The 15,021-nt window shown below is 36.9% G+C and overlaps 1 protein-coding gene across 4 annotated transcripts in view; it reads left to right on the forward strand.

Moving 5' to 3' along the window:
* MTDH (metadherin) overlaps positions 1 to 15,021 on the forward strand; it is an 85,591-nt gene that overhangs the window by 33,070 nt on the left and 37,500 nt on the right. For all 4 annotated transcript variants that reach the window (XM_002819305.6, XM_009243973.4, XM_054519189.2 and 1 more), the window contains exons 3-6: positions 9,689 to 9,773; positions 10,495 to 10,671; positions 12,106 to 12,171; positions 14,038 to 14,274. In XM_002819305.6, coding sequence (XP_002819351.3) covers positions 9,689 to 9,773; positions 10,495 to 10,671; positions 12,106 to 12,171; positions 14,038 to 14,274 — 565 coding nt within the window. The remainder of the gene's footprint in view (positions 1 to 9,688; positions 9,774 to 10,494; positions 10,672 to 12,105; positions 12,172 to 14,037; positions 14,275 to 15,021) is intronic.

Here is a 15,021-nt window from a genome sequence, read left to right on the forward strand (position 1 = left end):
GGCTGACGCCTGCAATCCTAGCACTTTGGGAGGCCAAGGTGGGTGGATTGCTTGAGCCTAGGGGTTCGAGACCAGCTTGGGCAACATGGTGAAACCTTGTCTCTACAAAAAATACAAAAATTGGCCAGGTGCAGTGGCTCACGCCTGTAATCCTAGCACTTTGGGAGGCCCAGGTGGACAGATCATGAGGTCAGGAGATCGAGACCATCCTGGCTAACATGGTGAAACCCCGTCTCTACTAACAAATACAAAAAAATTAGCTGGGCGTGGTGGCACGTGCCCGTAGTCCCAGCTACTCAGGAGGCTGAGACAGGAGTATTGCTTGAACCCAGGAGGTGGAGGTTGCAGTGAGCTGAGATTGTACCATTGCACTCCAGCCTGGGCGACAGAGTGAGACTGTATCTCAAAAAAAAAAAAAAAAAAATACAAAAATGCAAAAGTTAGCCAGGCGTGATGACGCATGCCTATAGTCCCAGCTGCGTGGGAAGCTGAGGTAGGAGGATCACTTGAGCCCAGGTGGTCAAGGCTGCAGTGATCCTTGATCACACCACTGCACTCCAGCCTGGGCAACAGTGAAAGCCTGTCTCAAAAAAAAAAAAAAAGAAGAAAAGAAAAAGGAAGTAGACACTTATTTCTAGTAAGAACTCTGTCAGCTACATCACCATGAAGTTATGATGATTTAATCAGATGTTATATAAATTGGTCCAGATAGTGAAATCATCAAGAAGGGGTTTTGAAATAAAAATATATTTCTACTTTTGGTATTTAAAATAAAAACTTTGCCTAATTATACTGTGCCTTGAAATTTTAGGTAATGATATTCTGAAACTATTCTAATTTAGCAAGATATCTAAGCATTCAGAATGTAAAAACTGGCATTTCTAGTTTTTTTAGAGATATTTATTTATGCATTATTCTATATGACAAAATTTTACTGAATTTAATTATAAATGACTGGATGCATTTCTTGAGGGTCTTATTTAAACAGAGAAAGAAATACTATGGGGAAACACTTGTTCCTCTGCCATGGTAATTAGCAAAAAGCAATATTACAGCCAACCAAAATGCATTCATTTGTTAGCATATACTGTTTGATGCAGCATAAAAATGTTGCTAATTATATTAAATAAATTAGTACCAGAGCAAATTACCCAGCCTGGTAGGGATAATGTACAGATGTTTCTAACATTAAAACTTGGGGGTACTTGCTAGATTCTATTTCAATAATGAAACATGTGAGGAACCACTTTTGTGAGCAACTAAAGAGATATCCACAAAGATATATTCTCAACAGTAAATCACTTATTTAACTTTTTTGAATGTTTGCGGAAAAACTGAACAAAAACCACTGATGGACGGCTTTGACTGGAATTAAACAAAAAAATAAATGGGGAGTTAGGGAGAGATACCACCATGTGTGAAATTTATTTACTACATTATTTCTAGAAAACTATGATGACAAAAGAGATTAATGCCAGATTGCAGATTGGAAGACCTTCAAATTACAGTAAGGGTGAAGGTGATAATCATCTTTTATGATGCAAAGATTTTACAAAGAGGATTCATTGACTTTATTGTAGCAAAATACTTTGATAAAGCTGAACAACTTTTAAAAGCGAGTCATACATTTTTTCTCCTTTCTCCCTCTTTCTCTCTCTGTTTCCTTTCCTTCCTTCCTTCCTTCTTTTTTTTTTTTTTTTTTTTTTTTGAGAGAGAGTCAGAATTGCTTAGTCACCCAGGCTGGTCTTGAACTCCTGGCCTCAAACAATCCTCCCACCTCGGCCTCCCAATATTTTGGGATTACAGGCGTGAGCCACCTTGACTGGCCTATTTTTCTTTTATGAAAAATGAAGTGTTCCAAGTCTGTTTATCTTTTTTGTAAAGACAAATGGTTGTCTGCTTATCAGATACTTTTACAAAGAATTTATACTGAATCTGCCCCTTCACACTTAAGGAAAGCTTACTTAACATGATGTCAGAAAATAGCCAGTTTTTGAAAGAAACTCATGCAGTGAAGAGTGTGTTCTGACAAATTTACATCATTGCGTGATTTGTTATTAAAGAGCATTTGTATGTTAGATGTGAAAATCCTCATATCTGCCCAGCTTGGGAGCAATTTTCTAATAGAAAAATAGCCTAACAGCCCAGATTCCAGAGCACGAGTATGTAGGATGCAATTCCAGTTCTAACACCTGACTAATGATGTGATTTGGGGGTTGGTTAGTAATCACTTGTGCCTCCCTTTCCTCATCTACAAAATGGAGAGAATAGCATTTACCTAGGGTTACTTTGAGAATTTAAATGGAACTATGTAAGTAATAGCTATAAACCAGATGTAAAATTTTGTCTTTTTAGTGAATTCACTTGTTAAAAATACAAAAAAACTTATCTCACCCATGGTAATAACAAGAACAAAATGATTATGATAATAATAATAATAATAATAAAGTAGAAAAGTACCAAAAAAGTAGAACTTTCTGATCAAGCAGAAACAATGTATTGATGTTAATTAAAGAAGATTAAAATTTACTGGCTGAATTTTCACAAAAACTTTTGCATAGTTGGAGAATTAGATTGAAAAATTAGTGTCATATTTCAGTAAGCGTGGCCAATCATGTGTCTTCCATTTTGATCTTCTTACTTTTTCAAATATAACAGTATTTAATACCAAATATTAAAATGAATGGACTTAGAAGATATTCAAAAGAATGAAGCATGTGCATTCATATTGCTATCACTAAAAATAGTTATATTTTACAAATGTATACACTATCAGTGTAGTAGAATGTGTATAAAATTTATAAACAAACATTTTGGGGTCTATGCTCAATTTTTTGCCATGGAAGTACAAGGACAACAAGCTTATTTAACCCGCTGTTACAGATTGATAGCAGACCCCTTTATCTGGCATATTTACTCAGGTATTTAAGTGAGTTACCATATATTCCATATATTGATTAGCAGTTGGGTATTGGCACTGCTTATTTGCTTATTTTGAGTAACTCCTAATAAGATATTAGAATTTTTGGAACTTATTCATCATAATTTCCTAAGGAATTATCAATCTGTCTTATTCAGTATATATCTTTAGCAGGTTTAGAAAGTTGTAATGGTGGATCTAATGATTATTTATCAAAGCCTTTTCGTCATCTAGATTTTTTGTTTGTTTGTTTGAGACAAGGTCTTGCTCTGTTGCCCAAGCTGGAGTGCAGTGGTGCAATCTTGGCTCACTGCAACCTCGACCTCCTGGGCTCAAGTGATCCTCCCACCTCAGTCTGCCGAGTAGCTAGGACTACAGGTGTGCACCACCATGCCCAGCTAATTTTTTATTTTTTGTAGAGAAGAGTTTTGCCATGTTGCCCAGGCTGGTCTCAAACTCCTGGCCTCAAGCGGTCGACCCACCTCAGCCCCTCCAAAGTGCTGGGATTACAAGCACGTACCACCGCACCAAGCTCATCATCTAGATTTAAAAGAGTGGAGCCATTTGCTGTTCCAGGTGCAAATATTGTTCGTAGTCCCAGTGGATATGTATTCATTGTCATTTAACTCATTCCTCTTTTAGGAGTGTTATGGTGTGTATATGTATACATGGACATACATGTGCACACATGCCTATACATGTATTTAACATATAACACAGACAAAGATTTTTTTCTAATGGGACTATATTATAGCCTACTTTGTTGGTAATATCTGTATTATGTATATGAGATGGAAAGAAGACATAATGTGAAATTTTAATGAAAGCTGATAGGAAAATTTACATACAGATTTTTTGAGATGACTTCTGATACGTTGAGTGATGTCTGTTTTGAATAGTTTCAGAGGTTTTGGGTTAAAGGTCGTTTGCTTCATGCGGCATCTGAACCCCTGCTAATTTCAAATGCTAGACAGGCTTCCTCAAAAGCATACTTCTATCAGTGCTGATCATGAAGCATTCAAATGAAGGGAAGGAGAGATTCTGTTGAGAATATAATGAAATATCTCTTATTCTCTTGCTTTTAAGAAGCTTATATTATTATTAGGAAACCGGGAACACTTGAACATATGGAAAGGTATAGCTATACTGGAAATGTCCCAAGGAAGTTTGTGACAAATGGCTAAATCTTTGTCAGTTTTAAATGTTTTGAGATGCAAGATTGTATGTATTTAGGGGAAAGGAAAAGGGGGACAGTGGTAGAGATAAAGCAAATGGGGTGGAACGTGAGCTGGGTCAGAAAAAAAAATGAGTACAGGCCATTTCAGGCATTGAACATCGGTAGGGGAGCAGATGATTCAGGTGCAAAGAAAATCACTCCAGCACTTTGTTCTGAGAAAAAACCCACAGTCAGTGCAGCTTGGTTAAAAACAGGAATGTTCAAAGAGATACCAGTCTTGTAGGAATCAAATGCTCATATGTATGAATAAAGGAATATAAGGTTGAGATCAATTTGTGGAAGACATCATATGTCATATAAGGAAGTTAGACCTTGTAAAAGGTAGGAAATATCTGCAGCGGTTTTTTTTTTTTTTTAAGTGAGAACGAAAATTAATTGGATTGATAAGATATATTGGGAAGGAAACTCTTGAAGATAAGAATTTTTTCTTATTTTTTTTTGAGATGAAATTTCACTCTTGTTGCCCAGTCTGTAGCGCAATGGTGTGATCTCGGCTCACTGCAACCTCCGCCTCCCGGGTTCAAGCGATTCTTCTGCCTCAGCCTCCCGCGTAGCTGTGATTACAGGCATGTACCACCATGCCTGGCTAATTTTTGTATTTCTAGTAGAGATAGGTTTTGTTATGTTGGCCAGCCTGGTCTCAAACTCCTAACCTCAGGTAATCTTCCCACCTCAGCCTTCCGGGTGCTGGGATTACAGGCATGAGCCACCACCGTTCCCAGCCGATAAGAATTTTTCCTAATGTCTCATTTGCGTGTCATTCTCCTATTAGATTATAGCACAGTTGCTATCAGTAAAGACTTGTATTTAGTTATGTATACTATGCTCCTAAAACAGTGTCTGACACATAGTAGTTATTTTATAAATCTTGGTTGTATGAAGACCATTTAAGAAAAGACCAGTTTAATTATCCACTCAGTTCTGTGGTGGAGCCTGACAACAAGTTAGGGAAAAAAGAACTGTGGTAACAAGGAAGCCAGAGCTTTATGCTACCAGCTTCCTTCAAAAGTCTTAGCTAAAGTGGAGCTGCTAAGAAGTAAGATGTTTGCTTCAGTAGTATGGCCAGGGCAAATAGCAGTATATATCACATATTTATTTTAAAGCTTTTCATAAGCTATTATTTTATTTAATCTTATCAGGATGGGTGTTCTTGTTAATTATTATTATTATTTTTTTTTTTTTTGAGATGGAGTCTTGCCCTGTCGCCTAGGCTGGAGTGTAATGGCGTGTGGTCTTGGCTCACTGCAACCTCCGCCTCCCAGGTTCAAGCGATTCTCCTGCCTTAGCCTCCCAAGTAGCTGGGATTATAGGCGCCCGCCACCACGCCTGGCTAATTTTTGTATTTTTAGTAGAGACGGGGTTTCACTATGTTGGCCAAGGCTGGTTTCAAATTCCTGACCTCAGGTGATCTGCCTGCCTCAGCCTCCCAGAGTGCTGGGATTACAGGAGTGAGCCACTGCGCTTGGCCTATTGTTAATTACTTTTAAAGGCAGTAGTAAAATCAAATAATATTTAAGTCTAATCTAAGATAATCTTTTTGTACAGATTTTTAGTTACAAATCCCCAGGTATTTCTGTGTAAACATAATTTCTATTATTTTTTCAAAGTCTCCCTTCTTAAAAAAAAAAAGTCTTATTTATATATACTACTTTGTAGTTAACAGACTCTTTTCACTTTTTGTTTTAATTCTTAAAATAACCTTATATGAGGTTAGTAGGAATTTTTGTCCGTATGACAGTTGGGGAAAAGGGTTTAGAATGATTTAGCCCAAAGCGACATAGCTAATGTATGATTAAATTTGTATTTAGAGTTAAATGTAGGGAGACTAAATAAGAGGTTATTTGTGAGGGTAAGGTGGATCAGAACTGGAATTTAGTCCTAGTTTCACCACTTTACCCTATGATGCTCTTAGACACTCTTTTATTTTATTTTATTTATTTATTTATTTATTTATTTATTTTGAGATGGAGTCTCTCTCTGTCACCCAGGCTGGAGTGCAGTGGAGCGATCTCAGCTCACTGCAACCTCCGCCTCCCGGATTCAAGCCGTTCTCCTGCCTCAGCCTCCTGAGTAGCTGGGACTACAGGCATGTGCCACCACACCTGGCTAATTTTTTGTATTTTTAGTAGAGACGGGGTTTCACCGTGTTGGCCAGGATGGTCTCGATCTCCTAAGCTCATGATCTGCCCGCCTCGGCCTCCCAAAGTGCTAGGGCTACAGGCATGAGCCACCGCGCCCAGCCTTTTAGACACTCTTCTTTGTTTTTTGTTTGTTTGTTTTTTGGAGTTTTTTTGAGACAGGGTCTCACCCTGTTACCCAGGCTGGAATACAGTGACACGATCACAGCTCACTGCAGCCTCAACTTCCCAGGCTTGAGTGATCCTCCCACCTCAGCCTCCCAAGTAGCTGGAACCACAGTTGCATGCCGCCACCCCCCACTGATTTTTTTTTTAAGAGAGAGAATCTCCCTGTGTGTTGCCCTGGCTGGTCTCATACTCCTCCTGAGCTCAGGTGATCCTCCCACCTCAACCTTCCAAATTGCTGGGATTACAGGTGTGAGCCACCACACTCAGCAATCTTAAACACTTTTTATGGCCTCAGTTTCTATGTGTAAAATGGGGATACCTACTTTAGTTCCTGTGGACCTGCACTGTCCAGTATGGTGGCCACTTGCCACGTGTGGATATTGAGCACTTAAAATGTGACTAGTCTGGCCAGGCGCAGTGGTCACGCCTGTAATCCCAGCACTTTGGGAGGCCGAGGAGGGTGGATCACCTGAGGTCGGAAGTTTGCGACCACTCTGACCAACATGGAAAAACCCCATCTCTACTAAAAATACAAAATTAGCCGGGCATGGTAGCGCATACCTGTAATCCCAGCTTCTCAGGAGGCTGAGGCAGGAGAATCGCTTGAACCCAGGAGGCAGAGGTTGCGGTGAACTGAGATCGTGCCATTGCACTCCAGCCTAGGCAACAAGAGTGAAACTCCGTCTCAAAAAAAAAAGCGACTAGTCCAAATTGAGATTGCTGTTAAGTGTAAAATACATGCCAGATTTCGAAGACTTACTTTGTTTTCTTTTACATACTATCTTATTGTGTTGCTTTTTTAATATGAATTCCATGTTGAAATGACAGTATTATAGATATGTTGTGTTAAATATTAAAATTGTCACCTATTTTAACTTAAAAATTTGTCTACTAGAAATTTTTAAAAATATGTATGTGGTTTGCATTATATTTCTGTTGGCCAGCACTGCTCTAGACCAATGATAGCAAACTCTGACACCCCAAATCCAGCCAGATGCCTGTTTTTGTAAATAAAATTTTATTGGAACATAGTCATACCCCTTTGTTTATAAATTGTATGTGGCTGCTTTCATGCTATGTGAGCAGAGTTGTCTGGTTGCTCCAAAACCCTGTGGCTTGCAAAGCCTAACATATTTACTATTTGATCCTTTGCAGAAAAAGTTTGCTGCCTCTGCTCAACTGTGATTGACATATGTTCAATATGTTATCTTTACTTAAGAGTGGCTATGGTAAAGACAAAGACAGAAAGTAGAATCATGGTTGCCAGTGAGAAAAGAGGAGCTGGGAGTAAACGCTAATCATTACAGAGTTTCTTTTTTGGGATTAAATAATAATTTTGAGGCTGGGAGCAGTGGCTCACGTCTATAATCCCAACACTTTGGGAGGCCAAGGCGGATCACTTGAGGTCAGGAGTTTGAGACCAGCCTGGCCGACATGGTGAAATCCCATCTCTATTAAAAATATAAAAATTATCCAGATGTGGTGGTGGGCACCTGTAATCCCAGCTACTCGGGAGGCTGAGGCGGAAGAATCGCTTGAACCTGGGAGGCAGAGGTTGCAGTGAACTGAGATCACGGCACTGCAGTCCAGCCTGGGTGACAGAGCAAGATTCCATCTCAAAAAAAACCAAAAAATAATAATTTTTATAGTTGTGCAACTTCAGATATACTAAAAACCACTGAATTGTGCGCCTTTAAAAGGGTTAATATTATGGTATGTGGATATCTCCACATCTTGTTTTTAAGTGGATGTGAGTCTAGTACATGTAATAAAGTAGTATATTAATTATACATACTGTAATAAAACAGTATATTAAACATACATGTTAATGATAATGAGAACATGCAGCAAAATGAACAAATGCAAATCAATTATGAGGTCAGTAAAAAAAAATTTAGTTTTTTAATGTAATCTCTTGTCAAAGACAATTTTTAATCACTTTGAAGAGATCATGTCACTTGAGATATATGCAGGTTTTTTGTTGGTAGGAAAAGCAATTTTCTGTCATTGCTTACTCACTTGCTCAAATTCATTTACTGCCTTTAAGATAGTGTGCAGTACTTCGGGAGGCCAAGGCGGGCAGAGCACAAGGTCAGGAGTTTGAGACCAGCCTGGCCAACATGATGAAGCCCTGTCTCTACTAAAAATACAAAAATTAGCCAGGCGTGGTGGCAGGTGCCTGTAATCCCAGCTACTCCTGAGGCTGAGGCAGGAGAATTGCTTGAACCCGGGAGGTGGAGATTACAGTGAGCCGAGATCATGCCACTGCACTCCAGCCTGGGCGACAGAGCAAGACTCCATCTCAGAAAAAAAAAAAAAAAAAAAAAAAAAAAGATAGTATGCAGTAATATATACATAGCTGATCTCAATAAATAGCTAAATAAGTGAATACAAAGTATAAAAATACTATTTTATAAATGTTAATTCTCTTTTGGAAGCACTTATCGAAATACAGAAATTATGGCTTATTTCGTTTTTAGCAAGCTTTTGAAAGGATAGAATAATATTAGCAGAAGGGAATTGGAGTATCATTCGAAAACAGCCATAGCTTGTATGCGTGTAGGTATTTTATCTGGATTGAATTATTAAACATCTCTATACAAATCCTAGGTATTTTCACATTGCTTTGAAACTGACGAAATATTACCTGCTGTGTACAATTGACTCATTAATTTGTTATACATAGGATATAGCAACAATCTGCTTTATGCAATCCAAAAACCAATAATCACCACATAATTTTTCATCTGAACATGTTGCAATAGGTTTTAATTTTATTGCTTCGAAAACACCGTATTGCAGTACTTTATTTATGACGTAACTTATATTAGCATGATGTGGAAGGGCACAGGCTTTGGAGCCAGACAGACCTAGTTCCTAATTATGACTTAGTTTACTAACAATATGATGTGGTACAATTTAGTTAATATTTAACGTCTCTAAGTTTTCATTTCCTCATCTCTAAAATGGGACTAATACCTTCTCCAGCAAGTTTCTTTTAAGGAATAAATAAGAAAATGAGTACAGAATACTTAACACATAGTAACCACTCACTCAATGGTAACTTACATGATTATTATTGCCACTTAATATGTTAAGTTTTTTAAATCAAACATTAAATTTTTTTTTAGTTGTCAGCATCATACATTTCATTATGTATTTTACTGACTCCTACTTATTCAAAAACATAATGAAATATTAAGTAACATTCTATTTTACTTTCAGTCAAAGAAAAATAAGAAGAAATCAAAGTCAGATGCTAAAGCAGTGCAAAACAGTTCACGCCATGATGGAAAGGAAGTTGATGAAGGTACTTGAGCAAGGGAAAGGACTGTAGAAAATTTTTTAATCCTTTTTTATCAAAGTGTATTATATAAAAGCTGCATTTGTTTTACTTAATTTTGTATTTAGCTCTTCTTTTTTATTACTGTAGACCTTAATATATAGAGCTGTGACACTGTTAGGAAACACTTTTGTTAAGGATCCAGTAGTGCTTTTTCTGAAGGGAACTGCCCTGAAATTTAAAGTCAAGCTCAGTATTTTGAGCAATTAAAAAGTCATTCATCTTGTCTTTGTCTCCTGGAATTATGGTTTGTTTGTTTGTTTTTCCCCTGTGGTTCTCAAATATACCATTCCTGAAAGACTTTGTACAAAATTATTTAGTAAGTCATTTATTATCACCACCTAATAAACCCATTTATTAGTGATTATATATAATACTCCTATCAATTCTACCTAGCAAGATAAAAAAAGATAGACAAGATGACTTATATATATCATTTTTTCTAAACCATAGATGACAGATTTGATAAAAAAAATTACCAGAATAAATAATAACAGTTGCCTAAAACAACATAATGAAATTAGAACACATTCTTAGGATGAGTTAATATAATCAACACTCTTGGTTTTAGCTTAACATCTAAATTTATCATGATATTTTATGTGCTCCACCCCATTTTCTCCCCCAAAACTATAACTTTTTTGTCTTCCCCTTACTGAATAACATTTTTTTTCTGGGGCTATGTCAGGAGCCTGGGAAACTAAAATTAGTCACAGAGAGAAACGACAGCAGCGTAAACGTGATAAGGTGCTGACTGATTCTGGTTCATTGGATTCAACTATCCCTGGGATAGAAAATACCATCACAGTTACCACCGAGCAACTTACAACCGCATCATTTCCTGTTGGTTCCAAGAAGAATAAAGGTATATTAGTGGAACATAAGACAGTGGTACATCAAATCAAACTCCTTTTATTCGGATGTACAAAATATCATTATGTCAAAATCTGACTATTTTGAATGCTAACATCATTGTGCTGATATACCCTTCTTCATGAGAGTATTGTGAACCATGTATCGGTTTACCGAATACCAGCAGTGTTACTTGTTTACGTATTGCCTAATGACTGGCCTATTAAATTAAAATTTGCCTTTCTGCCTTGAGTCATATGAGAAAATGATGTTGCCACTTTTCTAGTGTGTATCACTTTGCCCCAACTGTCTTGCATCTCTGTTCCTTAGAGTGGATAAGACATTTATTAAATGAAATGATTTATCACCATTTTGCATGTTGAGAGCTTTCATTCCAAGATGAATCATGCATGTTCTGGTTAGTGCAGGTTGTGTCTGGATTTCTTATCACCTCACCTTTTTGAGAATATCATAGATGTTTGATAGAGCTAGACCAGAACTTCAAAGATTGAGCTAATGTTCTTTCTCTCAAGTATTAATATTCCAGATGTTCATACTATCCAATACTGGTGGCTTCTTGGTAGCCCACTCTTTACATGACCGTCATTTTTACCCTGGAGACACCAGTCTGCAAAGTGATACTGTTCAATTTGCTGGAAGGCATTGGCTTATCTTCCTTGTCTTTTTGTTAATGACCTTCCCACCTCCCCACACCTCAGTTGTTTCCAGACCATTTTCTTAGCCTTGTTACCTTTTATTTTTTGCTTGATAACTTGGTGGAATTTATTGCCATGATACAGCAATGACTTCTACTTACCCATTTTCACTGTTACATATTAGCTATGCTTTAGTATTTTTGTTGATTCTTTTTCGCTGTCTTTTGCATGCCATCCTTGCTAGCACAATCCTATGTCATGCTGGTTTTTTTAAACATTGTGATCATTATGCTTTTTAGTGTCAGAGAAATAGTATTTTTGTGTTATAATGTGTATTCTCACCTCTTGCCATATTTCCTAAGTCCTGGTCCCAAATACTGGCAAAGTTCTTCATAAGTTGATGTGTTTGCTTCCAGGATTGTTGAAAAGGCAGCTGGTGTTGTTGAGAGGTGGCAAAGTTGAATCCAATTACAGAGCCCAATACTCCAGTTCCTACTTAAAATAATCTTGATAACTATTGTAGAATAGCAAACTCTGTCTGTACATAGGCAGTTTTCCAGGTTCTTTATTGGCATTTTAGTTGACTAAGAATATGGTAACCAGAAAACTCAGTTCCTTACCAACAAGTGAAATGTGTTGTAAAATTGACTTTTTTCCAGTGGAAGAATTTAGCACTTGAAGGAGCAATTTATAATAGATAATAAGTAAAAATTAATTTATGTGTTACTCCTAATTTAATGTGCATAGTGCCCTATTTAGTATTAAATAAATTTTATTTCTATTTTAACCAGGTGATTCTCATCTAAATGTTCAAGTTAGCAACTTTAAATCTGGAAAAGGAGATTCTACACTTCAGGGTGAGAGAAATTACATGTAACTTAAATTGAAGGCCCATCAAAATAGAAATTTATATACATACCTCTTTCCTCAAATGAATGACACAGAAGGAAAGAAAAAAGTCTTAAAATGATTTTTAATTAATAAAGTAACATAATCACAGTCCAGAGATTTTGGAAAATAAAAAGAAAAATCACACGCACTTCTAACAATCTTTGATATGTTCTAGTCTTTTTTCCCCCATATATAAAAACATTCAGTAGTCGCTTATATGCAACTTTGAATCTTGTTTATATCACTTAAGTCAGTAGAGAAGAAAGATTTTTGTTGGACTTGGGTTTAATATAGCATATATCGGATAAAATACTTGATGTTTGTATGTTAAAAAAAAAAAAAAGCTTTAGTTCCTATAATGTTTTAACTGCTTCCTTGACAGTCAAGTATCAAAGATTTCACAGTGGACTATAGTCTAAAGTTTTTCATTGCTTTATAAATAGAAAATGTTTTATTTACTCATTTATGATAAAGATTGAATTAAGTAGAGTGTTATGCCTGACCTGAAAACAAAAGTGTTGTAGTAAAATAAATTTGGAAATGAAAAAAGCACCTTCTTATTTCAGGCTTTTTTTTTTTTTTGGGAGATGGAGTTTCGCCATTGTTGCCCAGGCTGGAGTGTAATGGCATGGTCTTGGCTCACTGCAACCTACACCTCCCGGGTGCAGGCAATTCTCCTGCCTCAGCCTCCCGAGTAGCAGGGATTACAGGCACCCGCCATCATACCTGGCTAATTTTTGTATTTTTTAGTAGAGTTGGGGTTTCACCTTGTTGGCCAGGCTGGTCTCGAACTCCTGATTTCAGGTGATCCACCCACCGCAGCCTCCCAAAGTGCTGGAATTACAGGCATCAGGTTTTTTTTTGTTTTGTTTTGTTTTGTTTTGTTTTTTAAGACAGAGTTTTGCTTGTTGTCCAGGCTGGAGTGCAATGGCACAATCTCGGCTCACTGCAACCTCGGCCTCCTGGGTTCAAACAATTCTGCTTCAGCCTCACGAGTAGCTGGGATTACAGGCACTTGCAACTACGCCTGGCTAATTTTGTGTTTTTAGTAGAGGCAGGGTTTCACCATGTTGGCCAGGCTAGTCTTGAACCCCTGACCTCAGGTCATCCGCCTGCCCCCAGCCTCCCAAAGTGCTGGGATTACAGGCATGAGCCACTGCGCCCCAGCCTCATTTCATGCTTTTCAGTGCTTGTTCTTAGCACTGTCAGCTTCCTTCATGCCCATGGTTCTCAACCCTGGCTACACATTAGTTATGCAGGAAGCTTTCAAAAACAACACGTACACACATATATGTAAAAAGAAACATGTACTTATCTATACACACACCTATGTGTATTTGTGTGTGTGTACATACATACACTATACATACATAATGATACCTGGGCTCCACCACAAAGATTCTGATTTTAATTGGTCTGGGCTGAGGCTCCAGAGTCTATTGTTAATAAATTTTTCAGTTAATTTTAATGTGTAGCCAGGTTTTAGAATCATTGGTTGATACATAATGTAATATATATAAATAATTAAGGAAAGAACATGTAACTAAGGAAATGTCTTCATATTCTTAGTGGGTGAGTATTCAGAATATGTGTCATTTTCTTGTTTGCTCTGTTGTACTTCCTTTGAGCAAGTTATTCTGCTGAAACAACTTTGTTAGTATATATGTTATGTTCAAGCCTCCTGTTTTTAAATTAAGGCAATCCTTAGTGATCAAAAGATAGTAGGGGAAGTGAGTAATAAATATAAGTCAAGCAATCATAGAAATGTGAAAATATCCCAGTTTTAAGAAGTCATGTACCTGTTTTTTAATCTTCATTTTCTTTTCTTTAAGTTTCTTCAGGATTGAATGAAAACCTCACTGTCAATGGAGGAGGCTGGAATGAAAAGTCTGTAAAACTCTCCTCACAAATCAGTGCAGGTGAGGAGAAGTGGAACTCCGTTTCACCTGCTTCTGCAGGAAGGAGGAAAACTGAGCCATCTGCCTGGAGTCAAGACACTGGAGATGCTAATACAAATGGAAAAGACTGGGGAAGGAGTTGGAGTGACCGTTCAATATTTTCTGGCATTGGTAAGAAGTGTTAGAAAAATTTAAGTTTATTTAAAATTACTAATCTTGTACATTTTTAATTTTTCAGAAATAGGAAAAAAACTATGAATAGAAAAATAAGTACTGCTCTGCAGAAATAATAGTAATAATTAACTCATCTCACATCCTTTTTGTAGAGCAAGGTGGGAATTAAATAAGTAAATAACATTTATCATTTACTCTTTACATAGTGCTTTCACATACTTTATCACATTTGATTATCAACATAGCTAACTGGTGTAATTATATATTCTTACTGATGTGATACATGTAATGTGTGAGTAGACTTATTGATGAATTTCAACAATTCTGTTGAGTCTAAATAAAAATAGTAAATGGAAGTACAGTTGATAACATCCACTTAGAGAGTATTTTACAGTCTGCAAGGTGCCTATTTATAATTAAATTTTCCTCTGGATTTTAATATAAAGACCAGTAGTTGAGAAGTTTATTTCTGTTGAGAGTTATCAAGTTAAAAGCAACTTAATTTGTGTGTGTGTGTGTGTGTGTGTGTATTATAGAAAAGAAGTCCACATTACATGTGGGAAATTGCAAAATGATAAGGAAAATCTCACAGTTATCACTGTGCCACCTAGTGACAACCGCTGTTATTTATATTTCTTCTCCCTCCCTTTCTCCTGCCCGCAACTGTGTATAGTGTTTTTTGTTGTTTTTTGTTTGTTTGTTTGTTTGTTTGTTTTTTTAATGGAGTCTCGCTCTGTCTCCCAG

Source organism: Pongo abelii, chromosome 7, assembly GCF_028885655.2.
Source record: "Pongo abelii isolate AG06213 chromosome 7, NHGRI_mPonAbe1-v2.0_pri, whole genome shotgun sequence".
NCBI lineage: Eukaryota > Metazoa > Chordata > Mammalia > Primates > Hominidae > Pongo > Pongo abelii.